The sequence below is a fragment of the Tenrec ecaudatus genome, chromosome 6 (genome assembly GCF_050624435.1).
Source record: "Tenrec ecaudatus isolate mTenEca1 chromosome 6, mTenEca1.hap1, whole genome shotgun sequence".
Taxonomy (NCBI): domain Eukaryota; kingdom Metazoa; phylum Chordata; class Mammalia; order Afrosoricida; family Tenrecidae; genus Tenrec; species Tenrec ecaudatus.
Window position 1 is genome coordinate 89,170,126 of NC_134535.1, and position 15,279 is coordinate 89,185,404.

The 15,279-nt window shown below is 44.6% G+C and overlaps 1 protein-coding gene and 1 non-coding gene across 2 annotated transcripts in view; both read right to left on the reverse strand.

Moving 5' to 3' along the window:
* ARID2 (AT-rich interaction domain 2) overlaps positions 1-11,263 on the reverse strand; it is a 184,035-nt gene extending 172,772 nt beyond the window's left edge. Inside the window, exons 1-3 of the mRNA XM_075551842.1 lie at positions 10,609-11,263; positions 10,401-10,494; positions 9,186-9,283 (exon numbers count right to left, since the gene is read on the reverse strand). Coding sequence (XP_075407957.1) covers positions 9,186-9,283; positions 10,401-10,494; positions 10,609-10,700 — 284 coding nt within the window. The 5' untranslated portion in view covers positions 10,701-11,263. The remainder of the gene's footprint in view (positions 1-9,185; positions 9,284-10,400; positions 10,495-10,608) is intronic.
* On the reverse strand, positions 2,208-2,375 carry LOC142451936 (U1 spliceosomal RNA). Its single transcript, XR_012785038.1, has one exon. It is a non-coding gene; the product is annotated as a U1 spliceosomal RNA (small nuclear RNA).
* Positions 11,264-15,279: the final 4,016 nt, after the last annotated feature.

The window sequence follows — 15,279 nt, forward strand, 5'->3', positions numbered from 1 at the left end:
AACAATCATTAATAAACAGTAAAACTATTGGATAAAAATTTGAGGATGAACAAGGTATCTACACAGTCTTGAAATATATCCTTACATGTTACTTATTAATTATAATAGAAAAATACTAAGAAATTTTATAGGGAGAAATATGGAAGATACCATCTGAATAAATGTTAACATTAGCGATAATGGGACCAACTGACATCATGCACCAAAAATGCCTACCCTAAATCTAATCCTGAGAAAACCTTAGATATATTCAAACTCTACAGTACATCTAGCCTAGACTGTTCTATATAATATCATGTCATGAACGAAACAGGAAAGCTCAGAACCAGAAATATGACAAATACATACAAGATACATGATTCTATTGGGTCGAGGGTGGCAGGAGGGTCTAAGATTGCCATAAGACATCTTTGAGACACTGTCAAAATTTAAAGAATGCATACTAGATAATACAATTGTATTCGTATTAAGCTTTGTAAAATTTGATAGTTGTACTATGGTCATATAAGAGACTGTCCGATTCTGAGGTGATATATAACTATATTTAGGAGTAAAGGGATATGGTATCTGTAACTTCTTAATGTTTCAACAATAGTAATAAGTGTGTGTACATACATCTATACATGCTGTACACATGCCAACACACATATAAGGAAATCTATAAAAGTGACAAAATATTAAATATTAACTTATAGATGAAGTATATATAAGAATTCATAGATTGGCAGATAGCAATAAAAAAGGTAACAGTTTTTTAAAGATGTCAGTAAAGAAAACATGGTAAGTTCTCTCTAAACTAGGCTTTCTCAAAACACCTAGATTTTTTACTCTTGCATTGAAGGAATATATTGGCAATGTTGGGCTTCCTGGGAAAAAAAAAACTACACAGAAATTCAGAAGTTTAACTTTTTAATGATGCTAACTCACCAAGATTATATTAAACCAGCCCTTTCCCACTCTTGAAAGACCAACTGCTTGGAAGTACAGTCTGCTAAAGTCCTAACTACTATTTATGAAGTACTCAGTGGTCTAGCCAATGCTCAAGCAGATTGAAAATTCACTTATCTACAAACCATTAATGGAAAGTGTAATGGACCTGAGCATTACCAATTATCAAAAGTCTGCCCATTTCTAAAGAACTACCAGTTGGGTATTTTCTGCATAGGGCTCTAACTTCCAGTTTTCTCTTTGCTCCAATTTAACAGAAGAATGTTCTCCTTTGTGCTTATATTGACATTTTATTTATTTAAAATTAATCACTGGGTTATGAGAGGGGCAGAAATAAAATGAAATGTACCCTGGAACATTTCATCATGAAATATGTTTGGCCACAGGAAATCTAAGACCAGGAGGGGAAGGGAAAGGGGAAGGGAAAGGTGGGGGAAGAAAAGAGGGAACTGATTGATCACAATGATCTACATATAACCCTCTCCCAGGACGGACAACAGAAAAGTGAGTGAAGGGAAACACTGGCCAGTGTAAGATATGAAAAAAAAATATATATATATATATATATATATATATATATATATATAGATCAAGGGATCATGAGGAAGGAAAGGTGGGGGAGGGGAGAAAATGAGCTAATACCAGGGGCTCAAGTGGAAGGGGAGGTGATGATGACAGCAAAATGTGTACAAATGTGCTTGACACAATGGATGTATATGTATGGATTGTGATAAGAGCTGTACGAGCTCCCAATAAAATGATTTTAAAATAACAATACATAAAATAGACCTATGTTTGATGTAATAAAATAATCTTTATACACAGAGCAATTGGACATTAATGTACCAAGTACAGTAGTAAGGACTCAGAAGATAAGGCCAGATGATAAACTTGCTATATTTGGCTATATGATGTGTATCCAAACAATTGCTGACTATACTATTATTATAGCATAATATATCATTCTGATTATATTATTCTAATTCTGCTTTATAAAAAGTAACATATTTTGGCCACATTGTATAGTAATGAAAAATCTCACCAACAGAAACAAAAGGTAAGTATACCTGGAACATGGATTATCTCTGAAGTCATTTAGCAACTATAGATAATTAAAGTTCTGTGTAAAACAATGCGTTATCCCAAAGGAAGGAAATGGAGAGGTAGAGGTGGGACCATATGGTTTAAAAATATGTAGAATTTCTTTCCTGAGTGGCAATTATGGTTGACATTTAAGACTGGGAACTAGATATAACGTACAGGCTTTCTTTCTCCCCCCCCACCCCCACCCCACTACCACAAATTATGCAGTCGAGTTTCCCCTGCATTTGGGGAAATCGCAGGGGTCAGCACACCCACAGTGCAATGGCTGAGCCTCGCCCTGGAAAACCCCCTTCCTTATGGCGTCTCCCCTGCCAGGTAAGTATATTCAGCCTATCTTTTAGAAATAGCTCATGTCCTTAAGAAGAAAAAAAGTCTGAGTAGTACAAACTGCTTTTCCCTGTCATTTATTTTTTCTAAATTAAGATAACAGCTATTAGTTCTAAAATTTGAAATAGAAAAAACAAAACCTCACATGTGATAATCTCTGGAAATTGAAGGAAAAGTGCATTGAGCAAAAGAAGCTATTGTAATTTTTTAAAAATGCATGGAACTCTCTTAAGTACCAATGGGATAGACAAGACCTCAAAGAGAGCATAAAGATCCAATATTTTAATCAGTTTGCTGGGGGAGATTATCATAAAATCCAACATAGAAAATAAAATGTATATATATTTTAAAGTCTCTAATTAGGGATGACTGAAGAAAAACTTACTTCAACTTTTAAAAATCCAAATCATATAAACACAGAATGAGTTAGAATTTACCACTTGTTCTTCCTTAACTGAATTTTCTCTAGAGCCCATAGACAAAGTCTCTACTAAGAAGTGACAGGTGCAGTTTGAGCAGGTGCCCCTAGACCAGATGTCTCCTAGAGGTTTTGTTCTGTGTGTAGTCCATGCCAGTCCAGTGATACCAAGTTAAGCCAGTTATTATCAGCAACTAAATTGGTTTCATTACAGTACTTAGGTCAGCTGTTCTCCAACTTTAGCGTACTTTAAGAATCACCTGGGTACTCTTCTTTAAACTAAGCTTCGTACTATGAGAGGGCTTCAAAAAGGTCATGGAAAAATTCCATCCTCTTTTAATTCCCTTTCGCCATGAACTTTTTCAAGGCCTCTCCTATTTAATACCCCAAACATTGATCAGCCTTAGCATCATTCAAAGGGGCAAATAGACATTATATGCCTCATGAGAAACAGTACAATGTTGCCTATTAGCTATGCTTTAAAAAAATTGAACCCAAATGTTACCAACACTTACATCTATCAATTTTCAGGAAGCACAGAGGATATAACAAGGTAATGGACAGTGTTGTAGTTGTCCCTCAAGTCCATTCTAAGAACGCCATCAATCAAATACAGAACTTAGGACACTTTGGTAGATAAATGACCTTTTACTTCAACAAATCAATAGCAAGGTGGGGAAAAAGAAAAGAGAACTATTAAGAAACTAACAAGATGGAACAGCCAAAATAGCAACAACATCGGATCCCCCCATGACGCCACCACAAAATTGTTTCCGTAGAACAGGTTAACATGGACTTAGACTAGCGGTTTACCTCAACCGGTGGGTCGCGACCCCTTTGGGGGTTGAATTACCCTTAACAGGGGTCGCCTGATCCATAACAGTAGCAAAATGACAGTGCTGAAGCAGCAACGAAAATAACTTTATGGTTGGGGGGTAGTCACCACAACATCAGGAACTGTATTAAAGGGTCGCGGCATTAGGAAGGTGGAGAACCACTACTCTAGAGATTCACCGTGCACAATCATCTCCGAAGAAGTCTTGCAATCAGGTACCCTACGTTTAGTTTTACCATTCAAAATCATTTGGCTTTTTCTCAAGGGCACATACTGACATTTTGGGGAAATGAGCATTTCATTAGGCCTGCACTGGGACTCTCCTTGGATTCTGAGTATTGATAGTGAGGATGAGTGCTGGCCAATCAAAGACACAAAGAAAATCAAACCTTTCTTCTCCATTCACCCCTGTCCCACATGGTCTGTAGTTCTCAATCAGACAAACCTCAGTATATACCATTAAATCCTAGGAAGGCCTATAGATACCACTCTGCAAAATGTCCAGCAAGTAGTCATCATAAAACAAGTTAAAGCTAAGTAATTTTCCTGTTTCACAATGACAACAAATAAAAAATTCGGTTTTTCCCTTTCTTTCCCAAATTTTCACATTTCACCTAGGAATATAAAAGATTCATCATATGATATATTTTTCTATCAAAGAGCTAATATCACTATCAGCTATGAAAATGTTAAATATACAACAGAGAAAAAAATTTAATGTAAAAAGACATTTAAACATATTCGTGAGTTAGAAGCAGTCTTTAGTTTGTATCCTTAGTGATATATATAATTATCTATCTTGGGAAAAGTTAAAGTTATTTCTATACTAAGTTAATTCTATTTGGAGACAAATTTAAGCAGTTTAGTATCAGTACCAACACATGGTTACTAGCACACAACACTATCCTAGCTAAGCTTTAATGAGTCTTTCTGTTTTCCCCACTTTCTATTCCTCCAGTCAACAAACTCTGCATTCCCTTTAAAATGTAACAGAATATCAGAAGACATCAAAATCAGGTTTTGCTCCAAAGGAAAGGCTACAATTTATAAGATTATGCATACAAAACAGATATGAAGAGTTTACTCAGATATATTTGCTTCTAGTCTCCACACTTTATTTCCCCTTCTTGAACAAGGAGTACAATTTATCAGTGCTATTTAATGATTCACAATTCAATGTCTTAACTTATTTATTTGTTGTTTTGTTTTTTTAAAATAATTTTATTAGGGGCTCATACAACTCTTATCACAAACCGTACACACATCAATTGTGTCCAGCACATTCGTACATATGTTGCCAACATCATTCTCAAAACACCTGCTTTCTACTTGAGCCCTTGCTATCAGCTCATTTTCCCCCTCTCTCCCTGCTCCCCCCTCCTCCCTGAACCCTTGATAATTTGTAAATTATTATTATTTTGTCATATATCTTACACTGTCCTACGTCTCCCTCACCCACTTCTCCGCTGTCCGTCCCCCAGGGAGGAGGTTATATGTAGTCCTTGTAATCTGTTCCCTATTTCTCCCTCACCTTCCCTCCACCCTCCAGATATCACCACTCTCACCACTGGTCCTGAGGGGTTCATCTCTCCTGGAGTCCATTTTATTTCCAGTTCCTTTCTGTGCCAGTGTACATCCTCCGGTCCAGCCGGATGCATAAGGTAGAGTTGGGATCATGATAGTGGGGAGGAGGAAACATTCAAGAACTAGAGGAAAATTGTATATTTCATCGTTGCTACACTGCACCGTCTCCTTACAATTTCTGAACATTAGTTTCAAGTAAATCAAAAAGGCTTACTTTTAAAATAACATATCAATAAGTTATTTTTAAAGTATCAGTATATTCATTCCATATAAATGATTCATATAAATTCCCTCTACTGGTTACATATTAAAGGACAGTTCAAATCCACCCAACCAGATGCAGCAAGGACAAAACACCTGGCAACCCATTCTAAAAGATCCCAGCTCATGAGCAGTCCTACTCTGAAACACACAGAGCAGTGTGAGTGGGAATCAACGCCAAGACAACTGCTAAGTTTCTATGTTGTTTTTTCATCCACCAAGAAAAAATAAATAAATTTACAATGCAGTTGAAAATTTACAACAGTGGGTGGCAATGCTACTATAAGATTTCTATCCTAAAGGTTACTGACGTGTAGTACAAGCCCTCACCCCCGACGCACATACTCTCACGCCAACTCCATGTGGAACAGGATAAGATCACTGTGACAACGGTTTTCATTAGCTAAATTTTGCCAGACCTTTCTTTCTAGACTTATGCTAGAAGCTCCACTTCAGCATCACAGCAACTCACAAACCTGCTCTGACAGATGAGCAGCAGCTGACTGCACTTGAGGTACATTGATTGGCCTACCACAGGGAAGCTAAGAATTTTACCACTAGTCATCATTGCCCTCAGCCTAAAGGTCAGTACATTAAAAACAAAAGACAAAAAGCAAAAAATACCACAGTGCCCAAATACAAGTAATAAGTTGCATTATGAAATAAAATGTTAGATGTTCATTTCACCTCCATTTCCCTAAACCGTCATACCAAATCTTCAAATTAACTGAAGTATTAATAAATTGCTCTCCTACTTTAGCCTTAAAATAGTAAAACAATAAAACAAAACAAAAAACACTCACTGTGTAAACATGGAACACACTGGGCACAGGGTATGCTTGGGCTCAAATAAAAACTAACAAGTTGACATGTCAGGGAGGCATTTTTTTTTCCTGGTTTAATTAAAGAATGCCCGTAAAGCTTTCATTATTGTTTGCACAATAATTTCTCCATCTACAAATTGTGGTAAATTACAACTTATCCTTTTAAACTTAGAGGAATATTCTATTAATAAACATTTGTAGAACATTGATCTATATGTATATATAAGCCAAGAAAGAAACTAAATGAAAATATGATATAGACATCAGAGATAACTAATATTCCATTTTTAAATAGAGTACATATCAGCTGGCACTTACCGTTTGAAATTAAATTCCAATGTTAAATAATCATATGGATTAATATTAGACTTTTAAAAATGCCTGTAAACAATGAGTAAACTCATGTTTTCACACAATCAGCTAACTTTTGGCAGACCACTGAACACTCTACATTTAATGACCCAGCCTGTGTTTATACCAAAACAAACATAAAATGTTTGAACATATACATGGCCAGCATTTTATGAAGAAGTATTATTAAATGCTAAGTGAAGAGCCATTCATCCAATTATAGTAAAATTACAGGAGGATGTTAGCAAATATTAGACTTGTAGGATCAATGAGAACTAACATATATTCACAACCATAATCACAGTTTTACAATAGGTCAAACGAAAAAGCGACTAACATTTAAAACATAAAGGATTCCATCTGTGACTTACAAATACTGCCTTACGTGATCATCAGAACCTATGATACTAAACTGGATGAGGCAAAGAGGTAACTTACAAAGTCACTTGATGATTATTTCTTACAAAGAAGAGACATTCTGGTTAAGCAACACAATTGCTGGTTGAGGTTGGCATCCTGTGTGCAAGTTAAGATTTTTCAGCAGGAGGTGTAAAACCCAGCACAACACATGCTCTCTTTGCAACATGACACCACTAGGGAAAACTTCTCTCAAGACTGGTAGTACCCAATTTTCGACCAGTATATTCCTTTGTATTTCCTTACAAGCCATGCAAATCTTCACATGGTTTTATTTTCCAAAACAAATGCTTCAACTTTTTTTCCTAGTAACCTAGCTACAACTGTACAAAAACAAACCTGGAGAGTGACATATGGGGAAAAACAAGTTTGGCTAAGGACATAGTTCAAAGAACAGCTTCCAATAAGAGCCTAATGCCCAAACTGATCTGAGGATAATGCAAATAGTTGCAAACAGCTTTAACATTATACAGCCAACAGAGTAACTATTACTACAATCAACGCATGCTAATGTCTCAAGATAAAACCTGTATGTGCCAAACAATATTCATGATTTACTAGTGTAAAAAACTGAAAATCTAGACACTAAGTGGATCATTTGAAGACCTTTGGTCTGCATGAATGTAAATTCTTCCAGAAAAAAATATCTATCTTATTAACCATATATACCATCTATAAAACCCTTTTAGATAGCAAAGTTTAATCAATTAATCAATCTAGTATCAGCAACAAAATGGTTCAAACGTCCATCGGGGGAGGAGGGGGATGGTGCCATTTCTTTGGCAGCACTCCTCTCAAGAGTGTAACTAACTGTACAATGGACGCGCACAGTGGATGCCACCATAGACACACAAACCTATTCATTTGTACCTCTCCCCCACATGGCTGCTAACTCAAGGGCTTTGGAGATTCATTTTGTTTTGGTTTACAGTCAGCCCTCTATTTAAAAACAAACCCAGACACACATGCCATCACAGAATAAATAGATAGCAATAAACCATGCTTAAAATTTCTGGACCTCTAACTCAGTAACTACTCCACAAAGTTTTGTGAACTCTTCAGCTTCAAGTCTGAAGCCAATCTAAGCGAGCCAATAGAAAGTGCACCTGTGGGGTTACTGCATTTCCTATTTCAGAATGCTGAACACAACACAGAATAACTATGCATTTTGAGCAACAATAAATGCAAAATTCAAATTATGTAGAAGCCACATTATAAGAGAAGGCCATGCAATAACAGCAGTCTTACAAAGCAAACAAGCCCAAAGAATGTTATTTTAGTTTTAAATGACCATCACAGAGTAAGGGCTCTACATGAGTAGATAAACATTAAATATAAATGGAGTCCTTATAATAAATGACAATGTTGGAGGTTGGGTGGGGGTGGAGCCAACATACAAAATCACAAAAGAAAGTATCTAAAAAATACCACATACCAATTGAGAAATTTATTTAGTCAAATAAGCAGTCAAAAAAAGGAGCAAAGGGAAATCTAAAGCACATTTCAAGTAACCTGTTTTCACGTATCCCCAATTTTCCTAAGGATAAAATATTTTCCGATGAAAAATGGTTTGAACATCACTTTCCATCACCTAAGGCACTCATGTTATGTAGAACTAATATAAAAACTTCTCAGCAACATAGTATACTAGAAAAGATTTCCCCCTTTTTTTTTAATTCTCAAAGTCATCAAAAGGTAAAGGAGCTTCCAAAACAAAGGGCGCAAAAATTCCCCAAGGGATACAAAGTTTCATTAACTATCTTGAACTCTCTTACAAAGCATCACTTTCCTACCCCACTATGGATATATCAACCAGCCAATAACAATGTCACAAAAGAATGTTTACCAAGATGGGGCCGGGTGTCACTTGTAAACATTTTGCGTGAACAATGTAAACAATCTAAAAATAGGTGGGGTAAACGTCCACCTTTTCTCCAATCCCACTTTATTGATACCTGTTTCTGAGATGGAAATGAACTGAGTTCACCTGTATTGTGTGCAAGGTCTTTTTGCTTTTGTTTTGGTTTGGTTGGTTTGTGCCAAACACCAGGCTCTCCCAAAATCTCATTAAGTCCCTTATTTCCAAAGAATGTGGAAGAGTCACTATACTACTCACCGCAAGTAATACTGTTTTAAAGCAAAGGCAGCGTTAGAACAACTTCTGGGAAAGTTGAACTCTTCAACAATCTCTCCCCACTGATTCTTCTCAGAAACCTGTTAAAAAAAAAAAAGCACAGGCACACTTGTCTGAAAGTGCACAGTCCAAGAAAACCCTCCCCTAACGACGAAATAAATACCCATTCTACAGAGGACTGCAGAAACCGTGGGCATGGGGGTATTTCGGGTCGGTTCCTAGGAGTTGCTGGGCAGGAGCTGCTATAAATACAGAGCCCTGTATTTAATAGCACTTGTTTTGTTTGGGGGGGGGTTGGGGGGAGCTGGGGTCAGTGGTGGTGAGGGGATCAGTGGGTTTGTTTTGTTTTTGAAGCCCGGACAATAACCAATCCTAAGTCCCTCTGTCGCCCCCTTTTAAATCTCAACGCGGTCCGTTTACACTTAAAAAAAAAAGAAGGAAGAAAAGAAAAAGTTCAAAAGGATCAATACTGTTCCGGACAGCGACGTCGGCGGGGCCGGGGGCCCGGGGCCGGGGCCGCCCGCGATCCCTCTCCCAGATCTATCCATCTCCATAGGCCCTCTTTTGAGGCCTACAGCTGCTGCCTAGCCTTGAAGCCTAAGATGGCTATTTGGAGACAGGTCCCGGTTTCTTTTGTTAGCGGCAGAAACCGGGGGCGACGGGGCCGCGGCGGAGCCCCCGGCTGCCGGGCCCGTGTCGCGGCCGATTATCGATGTGAAACCTGCCCGCGCTAATTTTGAGTTGCACGAAAACTGCTCTCCGAGTCTGTGTGTGTCTCTGTGTCTCCGCCTGTGCTAGAGCGGCAGCGGCGGCGGCGGCGGCGGCGGGGCTGGCTCGCGGGCTGGCGGGCGGGCGGGCGCGGAGCGGGGCGGGCTCCGGCGGGCTGGCGGGCGCCCCGCACGCCCGCACTCCCCGCCGCGGCGCGCCGACCCCGCCGGGCCGGCCGGGCAGCGGGCAGGACGCGAGCCGCCGCCGGGCCGCCCGCCCGCCCGAGCCCCGCGCCCGCCGCGCGCACGCGAGCCACCAGGCCAAAAACAGCCCCGCCGCCGTCCGCCTCCGTGCCACGGGCTGGGGGCGAAGAGGACGCCTTTGGCCCCCGCAGGCCCCCCCCCGGCCCCGGGCGCCCACCCGGGGGTCAAAGGAGACTTTTGGGAGGAGGTCGGCGAGAGGGAAATACAAATTAAAACTTCCACTCACCTTCGCGAATCCGCCTAAAGTAGTGACTCTGGTGTAGAGCCCGTGAAGATCCAGCTCCTTCCCACCCACCGCGGGGATTTTTTTAAAAGGCGACCTGCGGGAGAGAGAAAGCCCCGCACTTGTCAGCCGGGACCCCGCGCCGGCCCGGGCGGGAGAGCCCCGTTCGCCCCGGCTCGCCCCGCCGCTGCCCCCCCGGGTCTGCTCTCACCCTCTGCTGTGGTGGAACTGCCGCAGCTCGTCCAGGAACGCGAGTCCCTTTCTCCGCTCATCCGGAGGCGCCTTCCCCGTCGAGTTTGCCATTCTTTTTTCAATGGAGGTTTTTTAAAAACCCGGATCGGCGTTTTAGAAGCGCCCCCCGCTCCCTGCGCTTCCTACCAGAGCCCGGAGCCCATTCCTCGGCCGGCGGCGGCGGGGCTCAGTCATGGGCCGGCGGTGGCGGCGGCGGCGGCGGCGGCGGCGGCGCAGGGAGGGAGGGAGGGAGGGGGAGGAGGAGGAGGTGGAGGGGAGGGAGGGAGCGGGAGGCCAGGGGGAGAGGAGGGAAGGAAGGAAGGGAATTTCTGAAAAAGTTTAAAAAAATCGGAGCGAAACTAGAGGGGCAGGCGACTGCCGGATCCGCGCGAAGCCGCGGGGCGAGCGCGGCCCCCGCCCCCACCCCTTCCTTCCCTCCCTCCCCGCGGCCCGGCTCTCGCCCGCCTCTCAGCGCCGCCGGCTCTGGCGGCTCGGCGCAGGGACGCGATTCAACATGGTGCTGCAGCCGCGGGCGGGCGAGGGCGAGGGCGAGGGCGAGGCGAGCGCACGGTGAGGGGCTGGGGCGGCTGGAGGCCCCGGAGTTTCGGTGGCGGCGGCGGCGGCGGCGGTGGCGGCGGCGGCGGGGCTGGGGCAGGCGGGGCTGGGGGTGGGGAGGGGGAGGTCTGTGTGGTGGTTTGTGGAAAGCGGGGTGACAGCGTGTATTCGGGCCGCGGCTCCGCGGGGCCTTCGCACACATTCACGCGCGGCCTGGGCCGCGGCGGCCGGGGCGTCCCCAGGCAGCAGGCACCGGCGGCGGCCGAGCCGCTGCGCGCCGCCCGCCGGCTTCCCTCCCCGCCGGCCTCCCTCTCTGCCGCCGCCAGCGCCGCCGCCACAGCCGGGCAGCCAGCGCCACACAGCGACCCCCGAGGGCCGGCCTCGGCACTGCGCCTGGCTCCTCACCGCCCCGGCAGCTCCTCGCGGGGAACAATAGGCTCGGCTCGCCGGGCTTAGGGCTCATCTGCAATGTGCCGCACTTTTCGCACGCACACAAAGCCGGCGGAAAGGGGGGCGGCGCGGGGAAACGGCCACTACCGGTTGTTCCAGGGTTAGGGGTGGAGGCGATGTTCGCGTCCCCCGCCAGGCTGCTGGACGGGCCCCTGGAAACCCGCGCCCGCTCCACCGCGCCGGCTGCGGGCGCCCGGCTCCGAGCGACGGTTCCTTACCCCACACCACAGGCGCGGACGGGAATCAAGTCGATTTGTTACTTTTGAATCGGCTTGTCGCGGCCTCGCGTCAATATTTTGAGGCCCGGTCAGCATATTTTCCAGGAATATCCTGAAAGTAACTTTAGCCAACTGAAATACAGTGGGAGCTGCCCTAGTTCTGTGGAAATCGAGTCACGCTTGGTTCATTTGGCCCCCGGTTCGTCTCACGTGTCAAACCAGGCTACTCTCACAAGGACACAAGTAGTAAACGGGAGTGCCGTCTTCCCAATGAACGCTGATATTTTTCCAGTCAAGGACCTTAAATATGTGTTTAAACGGCGAATGGAGCATGTCTTTTCTTGCCTTCTGTCATTTTCAGTACGAGCCTTTGAAAAATATTTTGGACGGTTAAAAATAAACACTTTAAATCATGCCACCGATACTACCCCCAAGTTTCCGTTGACGGGGTGTTCCGAGCCAGCTCTTTGCTGCATGCACATGTTAGGCTCCCTGGGACGTGGAGACTGGTCTGCCTATTTCAGGCTGACCGCTGAGGGCAGAGCCCCGGGCTGACCCTGAATCTGCATGCCTCCTTTCAGGTGGTGGTTCCAAGGCGACCATTTATTTGGTGGTGGTGAAATTATGTAATACAGGGCAGTGTGTTTCCGGTGCTCACTCTAGGAAATGGATGTATTTCCCAAGTAAAGTTTGCTGCTTAAATCGGGTCGGAATGAGGCTGCGGCGAGGAAGTTCTTCACACCCGAGGGCCAGCGGCTGGCGGAAGCCGGCGGGGGGCGGAGACCCGGCCGGCGAAGGTCGGGCCGCGGGGCCGGGGACGGACGGAGTGGGCGGGGGAAAGGGGGCCGCCGAGGCTGGCCTCTGGCTTAGGGGTGGTGGAGAAGTGGGCCGCGGAGCTGCGTGGCCTTGGCTGTGCGGATTCCCTAAACGCCGCACTTGCGCACAACCCCTTACGTAACTGTCAGCGCCGGGGATTCCCTAGAGGGGGTCATTCTATTCAACCATTACACACACCCCGGACTCGCCGCCGCCGCCGCCGCCTCACAAAATGGCGGCGCCCATAGAGGAGACAGCGGCCGCCTCCTCGGCCCCATTTTGTGGGAGGCGAGAGATCTGTCAACATGGAATACCTCCGCTGAGGCTGCGTGCGAGTTTGGACTTCTGGCTCCAGAGATCGAGTGGAGGAGCTCGGGACGCGTCAGCAACTTTGAGCACCTCGACGCTTTTTTATTTATGTTTTTGTTTTCCTGCTTTTCTTGGAGAGGAGCCCGAAGCCGCCGGGGTCCATGGAACTGACCGGAGAAGGGAAGCGGCGGCCGCCTGCGCGGAGGACTGGCGTCGCGGCGGCTCTGGATGGCTTGGGCCGTTGGTCCGGCCGCCGAGGACGGTCCCCGGCCACCCTGCCCGACCGAGCGGGGCCGGGGTGCCGGTTGCTCACCGAGACTTTCCGGGAGCTTTGAGTGCCAGAGACCGCGCCCCACCGGTGTTCCCAGTCCGGGTTTGGGGCCTCGGGAGCCGGAGGCCTCGTCCGGGCGCTGGCGGTTGCGGCGGGCGGTCCGGGCAGCCGGTGTTCGAGGCCGGGCGCGGCGCCGGGATGGTGCTAACGGGGCTGGAGTGGGCATGGAGGCGCGCACATTGTCATTTAAGCCGCCCCGATCTGGATCTAGGGATTTAGGCTAACGTCTCCGGGAGACGGTCGAAGTCTAGGAAGAATGTGCCTGCCGTGGACTAGCCTCGTTGTCTCCATTTCCAATTCAAGGACAGCTAAAGGGATGGTGACATTGTATATTTTTCACTTTTCAAGGGGATGTTGGCACTGTTAGCCACTAACTGCTGTGTGTGTATGCACACATGCCTATACCATAGTGTTTTTAAAGAAAATTTCAGCGCCAAGTATCAAAGGCTAAAAGCTTAGAGTGATGCTGATGTTTTAATGCCTTTTTTAAAAGGTGTGGTATGAGATAGACAATTGAGTTCTTAAAAAATCCTTTTCTGCAGAAAAGGTTGTCATCTTCAAAATGGAGTCCGAAAGTATATGATAGATAGAATATACTCTAGTCAAAGTAAAAACAAACATAAAACTTAATGTTTATCAGAATACTCTAAGCTATTAAAGTATTAAAACGAGCTCCTAAAGGTGTTTGCTCGTATGAGAAACGTCCAGATTTGAAGGGATGCATCTCATGAAACTTAGATAGACAGTACACGGACAATTGATTTTCACTGGTGGCTTCCGATTGCAGCAAACATCTGTGGTTGCTTGACTCTAGTGAAGGTGGTGGAAGTTTTTTGGTTTTGTTAGTTTTGACTCCTGTTTCCTCTCGTGTATAACTGCAGTATTTTGCAGGCTGCTGCTCAAATCACTGAGTTCCATGCCCCATCCCCTACCACACCCGGTTGGGTACTCTTGAGAGGGGATCCTCAAGGTACAGTTTCTGTCCTATTCCTACCTATGTCCTGTATATTTAATAAATTTGAATATGACCATCAGCCTGTATCTCCTATAGGAACAATCTGTCTTGGCATCCTCGTAGCCAGTTTTTAAAAAAAATAAGATTGCACTAATAGGAAGACACTTCTTGGTACCAAATTGCATTTCCTATAGTGGGCAGCATAGAGCAAGTGGAACCTGGAAAAGAAATGAGATGAGCTGTTTAACAAAAATAGGTATTTTCTAGCATAAGATTTTTTTAAAAAGGAAAATGTAGTTCAATGAATTTCATAAGAAAAGTAAAAACTGTGGTTCCTAGTTTCAAGAACTCAAAAAAAAAATCACACTCCCTTCCATGGAGGAGCATTCAAGCATTAGTGGGACCGATTCCTATACAATGTTACCAAGCATCAAAACTCACCCTGAGGTGTCACCAGATCGTTCCTATCACAGCGACCCGATGTACAACAGATATGGTGACCGAACCTCTGTGATGGTTTTACTAGTAACTGAAACAGTAATACGCACATCCATCATAGTCATCGGTTTCTGTTATATCAGTCTTGGGCATTAATCAAGGAAGTTGTTAAGTTTAGAATAGTACCATTTGACTCAAGCAACCTATGGAACCAAACACAACCCATAGCCATCTTCAGTTACTCTATGGCTTAATGCTTAGGTGAGCAAAGCTGCTGAGGTAAAGTTCGTGTCTTGAAAAGCACTGCTGGGAAAATGGGAGCCTGCTCTCACGGCTTGCTTCTGGACCTGTGTATTCTGCTCTACTTTCTTATGGGGTTGACTTGGCTTGCTTGAAATTTTCCTTAAAATATCAGATCACAGATGAGGCCTTTCCATTCCTTGTGTGACTTTGGTTTTGGTAATTAGCTTTGAAAGGGAGGAAATAGCTTGCTTCTGCCCAAAATTAGTTTTATTGTAATGTAGATACTCTAAATTTGCAGTAGGCAGGCTTCTGAATGGTCTGACCCAAGAGTCATAA